The sequence below is a fragment of the Lacerta agilis genome, chromosome 2 (genome assembly GCF_009819535.1).
Source record: "Lacerta agilis isolate rLacAgi1 chromosome 2, rLacAgi1.pri, whole genome shotgun sequence".
Taxonomy (NCBI): Eukaryota; Metazoa; Chordata; class Lepidosauria; order Squamata; family Lacertidae; genus Lacerta; species Lacerta agilis.
Window position 1 is genome coordinate 70,663,825 of NC_046313.1, and position 10,475 is coordinate 70,674,299.

At 43.2% G+C, this 10,475-nt stretch overlaps 1 protein-coding gene across 2 annotated transcripts in view; it reads right to left on the reverse strand.

Annotated features, from left to right (window-relative positions):
* DNAH1 (dynein axonemal heavy chain 1) overlaps nucleotides 1-10,475 on the reverse strand; it is a 98,966-nt gene that overhangs the window by 5,285 nt on the left and 83,206 nt on the right. For both annotated transcript variants that reach the window (XM_033140663.1, XM_033140662.1), the window contains 13 exons: nucleotides 10,234-10,365; nucleotides 8,422-8,547; nucleotides 7,763-7,882; nucleotides 6,965-7,114; nucleotides 6,214-6,374; nucleotides 5,702-5,927; nucleotides 5,408-5,603; nucleotides 4,312-4,463; nucleotides 3,054-3,250; nucleotides 2,406-2,550; nucleotides 1,993-2,151; nucleotides 832-963; nucleotides 46-216 (listed from right to left, as the gene is read on the reverse strand). In XM_033140663.1, the coding sequence (XP_032996554.1) occupies nucleotides 46-216; nucleotides 832-963; nucleotides 1,993-2,151; nucleotides 2,406-2,550; nucleotides 3,054-3,250; nucleotides 4,312-4,463; nucleotides 5,408-5,603; nucleotides 5,702-5,927; nucleotides 6,214-6,374; nucleotides 6,965-7,114; nucleotides 7,763-7,882; nucleotides 8,422-8,547; nucleotides 10,234-10,365 (2,067 nt within the window). The remainder of the gene's footprint in view (nucleotides 1-45; nucleotides 217-831; nucleotides 964-1,992; nucleotides 2,152-2,405; nucleotides 2,551-3,053; nucleotides 3,251-4,311; nucleotides 4,464-5,407; nucleotides 5,604-5,701; nucleotides 5,928-6,213; nucleotides 6,375-6,964; nucleotides 7,115-7,762; nucleotides 7,883-8,421; nucleotides 8,548-10,233; nucleotides 10,366-10,475) is intronic.

The following is a 10,475-nucleotide window of genomic DNA, read 5'->3' on the forward strand; positions in this document are numbered from 1 at the left end:
AATGAGAAAGTGCTGTCTGAAAACTTGGAAAATAGGACCTCTTACCTTGGTACAGGAGTTCAGGAAGTCATTGTTCAGGCTCAAGTAAGATTTCAGCAGATTAGCCTTTACTCCCCGTGGTGGCTCAATGGTCATCTTAGATCCGTTCTGGAGGATGGACACTGGAAACTTGTTACTAGGTAAACTGGTGAGCCAAAGTCTGAAGTCCCGGTGCACCTGGGCAATTGAAATATGAGCCATGAATAATATGACAGAAGGAGTACCGTTCTACTTTTTAGAAAGAACTTTTCTACAGAAGAGTCTTTTCTCATTCCCATTAGAGAAGTGTTCCTCCATCACAAAGAGACCAGCAAATATATTTCTCATAGGAGGGAACAGTCAACGTTTCTCCTAAGATATCCTGCTTACTCCTGTGAGCTTTCAAAGACATCCTGAAATAAGAATGTGAAAGGAGAACATCGAGAGAAAGTGACACTTGCTGTGAGTTCCTTTAGAAGCAAAAAAATGCTCACTGGAGATTCTATTTCATCTTATTATCTTGCTCCCATATGGAGCCTCTAGATTCTGCAACTAATCCCTCCCCCCCCCACCACCTTTTTTGCCCAGCTTCTTGTTGGCAGCATAAGCATGCTCTGCAAAGAAAGTAGAAAACTCTAGAAAGACCATGCCTAACTATTGCTGTCCCATCACTTTAATAATTTTTCTACAGATACCTATAAACATTTACATAAGGACATGGGGAGAAACTTTATGGCTTCTGCTGAAAATGCACAGCAAACTATTTTGGCAATTGGCGAAGGAAGCAAAAGCTGAAGTCCATCTGTGTGTCACCTTGTCAGGGTTGATGCCTTCAATAAGTCGTTCCAAAGAAGGCATCCAGCTTGGAGCCAGGTGGCAATTCTGGAAGAAGACCCACTTCCCACGCTCCATAGCACTGCGCATCATGGCTTCCGCGCGGGGACCCTAAGAAGCAAGATAGAATGACAGAGTTAGCCATGGGTCAGTCAGGGTGGCTGCACTATGCCAGCAGGGAATTAGGGACAGACAGAAAAACGAAGAAAGCCGATTCTTCATTTTCATTATTATTATTTTTTAAAAAATATGCCAAAAATTGTATAGTAGCAAAGGTAGATCAGAAAAGGCATGGACAGTGTTTGGTGAAATCTAAGGAAGCAGAATGGTGGCGCTGAGCCCTACTTCAATCAGACTGGAGAGCTTCAAGGCAAAATATGATTCTCTTGGGAATTTCAGTTACCTTGGCACATAATTTTTATCTTCGTAGCTCAGACTTTGGACTGACTCATAGCAAGAGACCATGTTACCATTCACAGGGGTGGCATAACTTAGCTGCTTCAAAATACCTGGGCTTGCCTACTATCATAAGCACCTTCTAGCCAATTTATAATCTAAGCAACCCTGTACATCATTTCCTGTTAATATCTGCTATTACAAAACCCCTCTGAGATCTTCATGCATTTCTGCTGAATAACAATTCCAACAAAACCTTCATGTTTCCCTGCTAGTCTAATACAAGTTGTCGAACGTCATCCATTCCAGAAGACCGTTTGCCTTCCGAAACATTCAACAACCGAGGCGCAATTGCCAGTTGGCAAAATCCATTGGAAAAAGTAGAGAAACGCGCCTTGGAAGCCATTTGGAAGCATTCACTTCCGGGTTGTCATTGTTCGGGTTGCAAATTATTCGGCTTCCGAAGCGCTCAACAACAGAGGTTCCACTGTATACAGTGGTACCTTGGTTTACAACCACAATGCATTCTAGAGGTCCAGTTGTAACCAAAACAGGTTGTAACCCAAGGCACGCTTTCGCAAATGGGGCCTCCAAAAAAAAAAAAGGGTTGTAATCCAGAAAAAAAGGGTTGTAATCCAGAAAAAGGGACACACACTTCTGGGTTTGACGTGGTTGTAATCCAAAACGGTTGCAAACCAAGGCACCACTCTAGCACTGGGCAGAACTCTAGCACTGGGCACTTACTTGTCCCTGTCCAAGAGAAATTGCAGTTAGTTTCTTGGAAAACTTCATTTCTTCAGCAAATTTATAGAGATCAGCAGCTGGGTCTGTGCCGGGAGAGAGGACGAAGATAAGAGGGGTACTAGCGGCAGATTCCTTAAACACCACGGAGAGGTTTGCAGTCTGAAATGGGAATAAAGACGGAATTTTTCTATTAAGAACTGGTAGTGTACAATGGAGAAGATATTTGCTCAGAGTCAGTGCACAGCGTTTCCCTGTCTTATGCTTTGCTATCTAGTGTTGGGAATAAGGCCATGGCTAGACATGAGCTTGGCAGAGAAAGAAGGCGGCAGGATGAGACACTATGAGGTGGTGGCTTTGCCAAACATCTATCTGCTCATCCCTCCTACCACCCATGCTCAACTGCTGGTAGCTACCTGAGGCTCAATGAAGGCCTGCCCCAAGTTGGCAGCCACAAAGTCCTGCATTGCATTGGTGACTTTGTCCCCTCGCAGGCAACGGAGGACCAGCAACTTCTGGAAGGCATCTAACTTGGCGTCCCACTGGCCAGGCAGTTGCTCCCTGCAAGAGAGGAAAGGGCTGTGTCAGGTTTTCACATTTCACACTGAAAATGTAACAGGCATAGGGCAAGATGACAGGCTTCTCAGAGTGGCTTTCGTGTGGCAACTATAATGGGATCAATCTTTGTGACAGATCACTTGATGGCTGTGCTCTACCTCCACTGCTGGAGGCAATATGCACCCATACACCAGATTCTAGGAATCATAGGTGAGCAGAATGCTGTTACACTCAGGTCCTGCTCAGGAGTTTCCATAGCATTTGGTTGGCCACTGTGAGAACAGGATGTTGGACTAGCTGGCCTTTGGCCTAAGCCAGCAGGGCTCTTCTGATGTTTTTAAGGGGCTGGCAAGGTCAGTAACACATCTTTAGCCATTTTCTGGGCAGAATTGCCATTGGCAAGCAGCGGGGGGTGGGGTGGGGGGAGATGGGGAAGGTAGGGCAGAGCCAAACCAAAAACAGTACGGTACCTATAACCCTACTGGGAACTGAAGGGGAAACGTTACCTGTGAGGTTCTGCGCTGTCAAATATTGCTCGGAAACCATTCAGATTTGCCACAAAATCATCTGCAAAGCTGGAAAAATTGTGTAGGTTGGTCAAGGCCAAGATATCATTCCATGCTCTTTCATATAACCATGCAGGAGCTGGATTATCCCGCATGGTCTTAACTGCACCACCTGAAATTAGGTATCGCCATTCATCCTGAATGTAAAAAAATCACAAATAATAGATAGGAAGAATTAGACTTTCTGCTTGTGAATTTTCCTTCTATGAACCATGGCCAGAAGTGCCAATGTATGGAGGTGTTCACCTCTCTGGCCCACAGATGGCAGGCTTGTCAAAATGTTTACAGACTCTTGACGAGGGACCAGTCAGTGCGATAAATTGTCGGGGCAACCATCACTTCCATAAAGTATGTTTGTGAGGACAGTTCTGCACTGCTCACAGAAGGTTTAAGAACAAAGGTATGTAATACTGCTCCCCCTTCCCAGAAACGTAACGTTCAGTGACACTACTTTAGTTTGTTAAGGATGCTGGGATTTGTTCCCAGGATTCTTTTTTTTAGGGGGGGGGGAGTCATGTGCTTTAAATGTGTGTTGGATGTGCTTTAGTGTATGGTATGGATTTGCCCCAGGAATATAGGTCTGGAAGCACACCGTAGCAGTGGCTCTACAAGTTGCAACTGCTGTGGGGAACACAAACATTACATGGATGTTTTCTGCAGCAAACAGATGCTCCTCTGCTCAGGTAAAAGGAAGAGGGTGCTTGTCATTTCTCCCTTCCATGTGAAACAGCCTCCCATATCCCATCCCAAGGGTGACCCAGCCACCTCACCCCCATAACAGATTTTCAGGGAGTTCATGGAGCTGCAGAGGGAAAGGGTTAGAATTCACAGAAAGAGTTAGAATCGAGTTAGCAGGTGGTTGTCATACATGCATCTCTCTCTCTCTCTCTCTCTCTCTCTCTCTCTCTCTCACACACACACACACACACACACACACACACACTGGACACACATCTGGCATAATCAGGTTTCCCAGGTGCCTATATTCTGACACCTGCACATTCTGTGCCACCAATGAAACACAGGGTGGTGCCTTCAATCAATTTTAATAGGTGATGCTGCATTATATCAATGGGCTATGCTTTAAGACATGTTTGTTGTACAGTGCGTAGTTACATGCTTTGAAAAGCAGTCTCATAGCAGCTCATGATCGTACAGATACTTGCTTAAAAGGGTCCGAGGACGTAGTTTCACTGACCATGTCTATTTTGCCTTCATTCATCATGATCCGGATGCAGACCAGAAACGCAAACATGAGCTTGTGCTTCTCAAAGAGGCTCCGACACACATTGCTGTAGAGGCTGAAGGTGAGGTACTTATTGATATTTGCTATTCGCTTCTTTAGGGTGTCTGAAAATAAGCAATCACAAAATAACAATGCAGACATCGAGTAGGAGGAAATGACCCACAATACTGCCATACGCTTTAGCATTGTGCCCGCACTAGTGAGCCAGAAAAACTTCTCATGCCTCCTGTCTTGTGCTGGCATACTGAACACTGCCTGAAGAAATAAAAACTGCTAGGATGGCTGAAGGACATTTAAAAGCCAAGTGCTTTGCACTGATAAGGATACCAAGTTAAAAACTAGTGCTTTAAAAGAATTCTCTCATACAGAGCTTGACAGTAGAACAATTCAGATATGGTGAGGGAAGGGCAGATGGCATTAGGAACACCTGCATCTCTGGATTACATACTAGTTCTACAGCATAAATGGCTGAATGTTGCCACCACCATCACCTGAAATGATGACCTTCTTTATAGATTCAGTAAAATTGTTTTTTTTTTCCTGAACCCCATACAGAAATAATTTGGGATCAAGCTAAAGTTCATTGAGATTCTGCAACTCTGGCAATAAGCTAGTAGGGGCTGATTATGATCCATAATGAGTAGGTGTACTCTTAAAAGGTTTGTGTGCCAATTTTATTCCAGCACTGAACTCTACTGGATATTGAAATGCAAGGATGAACAAATCTCCAATCCTTCAAAAGTCTGAACATCTTCCAGAAGAAGTGCAAGACCAACTATTCATTTTGGGATGGCTTGTAACAAACATATAGCATCTGGGATCACCAATATATTACATTTTTACTTTGCTGAGGTTACTACCCTACGGCTAACAACTTTACTATGCAAACATAATACTTTAGAAACTCTGAACATTCCAACTATGAAATTGTCCCTTTAGTGTTGATCAGAGTATGGTCCCTTCCAACTCTACAATCCTATATTCTAAGTGAGACTCTGAGGGGTTTGGGATGGGATTCTCTTCATACACAGCACATTATCAGAGATACCTGCTCTCTCAGCATTTGCAATTCCTGTCAGAAATATGTTGAGGAACCATTCCAATGAATACTGGTACATTGGATCGACATTGGCCAAGTCTGAGACACAGAAGAAGAGGATCTGGGTGCGGACAGCAACAGGCACATACTCCAGCCGGGTGATGTCAATATCCTTCTCTGTCTGTTCAGCTATCTTCACCTTGGCCTGCAGGAGATTCAAGACCGAGACAAAATGCACCATTCCATATTAAGTCAAAGCAAACAGCTGACAGGCTGCAGTGGAAGTGCAGATCAGCCACCAACCTGAATCTCCCCTGCTTTTAGCTTGGATGCCTCCAACACTTTGATAAGCTCCAGATCATCAACAGGGTTCCCCTCAGAAGAGCTCAAGCGATACAAGATCTGATCTTCTATCTCCTTCAGCTCCTGTCGCATCTTGGCATTACTGACGATCAACTGGTTTTTGGCCTCTTCCAAGTCAGGCCGCTCTTCAGCTACCACCTGGCCTAGCAGCTGATCCTCCAAGCCACTGTAAAAAGAAAGAAAGTAACCACACATACTACAATTGGAACAACAAAGGGTCATATGGGATCTTCATGTTCTATTAGAGCTTGGTTTTAGACTTTCCCAAACTGCAGGCCCAGCAGGGCTCAAATTCACAGTTCCATCTATCAAGATTGATGGGATGCAACCTCTAACTCAGAACTATTGGTGGGGAAAAGCATCTGACATGATTAAAGTGGAGAACTTTTAAGCCCAAGGAGTGTATCAGAAAACTTGCTGGCATCAGCAATGAAAAGTAGAGCTGGTGTTACCTGGGGGAGAGGGTGAAGTTAATCAGCGTAAGCTTGGTGGACAGCTCTGGTGTGTAGTGGGGATTAGGTAGGTTGGTGGTGATGTACATCTTGAAGTCCTCATGGTATGGAATGATTGTGTCTCCCAGCTTCAACACAGTGCTACCTTGCTGCTTAAAGGTCTGTATATCAGGGAAACCAGTAAAAAGAAGAAACAACAAACATCTATGCAAACAGAAGAGACACAATTCTGTAACAGATAGTACCACAACTTTCATAGCCAACTCTGTCCAACAAATTCATGTTGTTGAGAGTGTACAGATAGTGTGGCTTGGGATGGGCAAAAGTAGAAGGTAATGGTGAGACCAGAGTGGATTTTTGCAGAATTTCTGGGCTGGTATCAGTCCACAACCAGAAGACAGATTTGCATGTCTCAGCATCAGAGCTGCTTCCTACTCCCAGTTGGTCCAGCACATCAACACATATTAACAAGCATTTCTCTTTCCTTCATTTTATGCATAATAACAGGGGGACAGCAGCTAATAGAGGCAAAACCAGCTGTCAGGGGAAGAAGTAAGCCTTCTCCTGCCGCCCAAAGCTTCTCAACTACAAATTTGCACCTTTGTAACCCCAATTCACACAGAAGATGGCAGTTCTTAAAGATGAAAGGCATTCCAATATTAGGGTAGCCCCTTCACTTGGTGCTGACAGCAGAAAAGTTGTCAATGCCTGCTAATATTTTATCAGACAGGCACAGACAAATCAGAGGCACCTGTTTTAGCAGGACAGGTTCAAGGGCCGGATCCAGTTCTTCACCAACATTCTCCAGTAGGAACGGCTTTCCAAAACGAATGGCATTCTCCAAGCTGCGCAGGAAGTCCCGATCACTGAGCTTAGATGTATCTAACCCACTATCTCTCTCCTGAAAAACAGAGAAGGTGCAGAGAAACTCAGTACAGGTAATAAGTGGGGGCCTGCTTGTGTGAATGTGGAACAACAAATGGAAAATTGATTAAAAGAGACATGGGGTGGGGGTGGACAAATCTGAGTATAAGCATCCACTTTGATAATAAATTGAACACAGCAAACACTCAGACCTGCGACTCAACTCTCCAATGTGTGAAAGCAACCAAAAGGAACACTTGTGTGATAACCACTTTCACTGGTCAAATTTCTTCATGATAACAGTTCAATGCCCCGTTCTGCTTTTGCTTTTTGATCACGGCTTTTCACATTGCAAAATCAATACTCCAAATTGGAAGCTGAACCTTCAAACCCATGAAGTTTGGTTTTCTGCTTTAAAATTCTTAAACCATATTTCCATCATGAAGGAAAGAGCAGAAGAATTTTAAAAATAGTAATAATAAGATAATCAGAAGATTCAGATAACAAGGGTGTGTATTTTTTTTACATTTGCATTTATAGTTTGCAAACTGGGAATTTTAACAGTGAGATGTAAACAACATGCCTTTATAGGAACAGAACATCAGTCTCAGAGATAGGATGGGGTATCAAATCCCCTGGTACCACTGAACTGGATTAATGACTTTGCAGAAGCAGAAGCCCTTACCAAGTTTTTTATCCATTTGTTGGCTTGTCCCTGGGGATCTATGAAGAGAGTCCAGCGCTGAGAGAACTGGGTTATCACTCCATTCTCCACAGACAAGGTATCATTGGGTAGACCTGCAATCTGAATAGAACACATCATTTCAACAGTAAACACAAATTCTGTGTACTCTGTCCCTAAACAAAACTTTCACTGTCAATAACGTATGTTCTGCAGCAAGGAAAAGGAATTTATGTAACCTGTGCAAAATATGTCAATCAAGCCAATTTTCCATAATTTAAACTTCTGCTAGCGGAGGAGAGGACAAGGTGAGGTGTGAAGTGCAATCCATTGTATAGTTATTCTGTGATTCACTTCTTCTTGAGTTTTGTCTACAATGGAATTAGCCAAGCACACAAAAATCGTGACCGGCTGAAAAATAATCACAACTCTTAACAATTGTTAAGAGTTGTGATTATTTTTCAGCCGGTCACGATTTTTGTGTGTTTGGCATAACGTCAGTTGTGATCTTGGTTCTTTTGTGTGTTTTTTACAATGGAATTAGGGCTCAGGAAACCAAAGCCATGTCCACATAGCAAGGATTCAGCCCCACAAGTTAAAGTTATTCAAAGCATAGGAACACATTTCAAAACAATTCAGTCAGTGTATACTGTTAAAATTACCTGCCACGATCGTATTTTCACTGGGTCTCCAAGTGTGCTTATCATATTTGGTTCTTTTGTGTGTGGAACATTATACGTCTCAAGCTTACTTATCCATTCATCATAAAGTGAATTGCGGTAATGACCCTGCAAAGGAAAACTATGCATCACTGATATTAAATCAGTATTACAGTTAGCTAAATTAGGCCAACATGCTGAAAAAGAGCATTGAGGCCCACATGCTTAGCTGTTCCAATGGATTGTTTGCACCCTGTTCACACAGTAGCCAACAACATACCTATGGGAAGCTCACGGGACACGAGCGCAACAGCACTCTCCCCACTTGTGCTCCCAGGCAACTGGTATTCAGCAGTTCATCACTGGTTGGCGCAGTGGGGTGATGCTGAAGAACCACCCTCCCAACACTGGTGTTGCTGCTGTTTACAGTGTGGTGACAGGAGTAGGCAATGGTGAGGTTTGGGCTACTGTGGTGATCCTGCTGGGGAGCCTGTGAAGCCCCAACCCTGCTGCTATCCTGCCCCTGCACTGTCCTGTTAAGTGGCAGCAATGCTGGTGTCAGGAGGGTGGTTCCGCAGCGCAGCCCACTGTGCAAACCACTTCTGTGCACAGCCATTGTGACTAGTAGCCACTGACTGCTTTCTTTCCCTTTTCTGCACCTTTCCCAGGTCTACAATAGCCTTCTTGAGATGAAGCAATGAGAACTGTACATAATAGTCCATGTGTGGCTGCACATCAATTTTTATAAGGGCATTATGATATCGGAAATTTTATTTTCACTCCCTTCCCTAAATGAGCCCAAATATGGAATTCCTCTTTTTATATAGCTACTGCACACTGGGGTTGGCATTTTCGTTAATCTATCTACCTTGACAAAGAATTATTTCCTGGACAGTGACTGCCAATTCAGTCCCCACTAGTACATAGGTGAAGTTAGGTTTTTAAAAACCCAATATGCATCACTTTATACTTGTTGCACTGGCTGTTTCTCTTGTGGCACAGATTTAGTAGGTAGGAGAGGATATATTAATTACAATTATCCTTCCAGTCCCCCCATGTGTTTGGGATTTAAACGTTTAGAATAATCAGCTCAGCGTTTGCACTTAGAAAGTTAGCTGGTCTGAGTTTCAGATTACTATCCCTTGGCAGAAAAAAAATAGAAGCTAAGCAAAGGCTGCAAAACCTATTTAAATCCAGTTTTTGAAGCAAGCTGGCTTCCCCCTTTATAGTTACCATACTTGGAAAAATAATCAAAACAAAAACTGTAAAGTAAGTTAAAAATAGTGCTTACTTAAAGTCTTGCACTCATTTTCAGCAAACACCAGCAAAAACAATGCAGGTAAAAATAGTTCTAGGTTACAAAATTCATGGTTAAATTATAAGATTCAACTATGTCTGCACATGGGGAGAACACAGACAGACAACTATCTCCATCAAAAGTATGGTGAAAAGGACAGAGAGAGAGAGAGAAACAGGAGGAATGACATCACACAGAGCTCTCTCCCCAACAGTTACATTCCTATGGTCTAAGCCTGCCCATTTAGTAATTAATAGCTATGTGGCCATTGGCCCCCAGACTTACTAATTACCGGTAACAATAATATGCATTGTTAGATTTTGACTGCAACTATCCCAGTTTCAACACTTGGATGTTTGACAATTCAGCACTATGGCACTATTGTTAGCTATAATGTGGGATGCAGCAAGAATTTGACCCAGAAACAGATTTTCTCTTGGGGAACTTATTCTGAACCAGAACTAAATCAAGACACTGTTCAGGTATTCTGGAAAATAAATTATTTTTTTCCGACTCACTGTAAAAGGGCCCATGTATGCTATAAAGCCAGCTGAAGCCAACACATCCCCGGCAATGTTGTTAATCATATAATCCAGGTTCTGGACTGTTTCCTGCCAGCGTATCCTTTCATCAGCCAGGCCATTAATCAACTGGAGAAAAGAAAGATTGACATTAGTTTCTTCCTCAAAGAAGCTCCACCAAACCCCAGCACAAAATGCCACAGGAAAACAGTGACTGAACTGCCCAACTAAGTCCAACA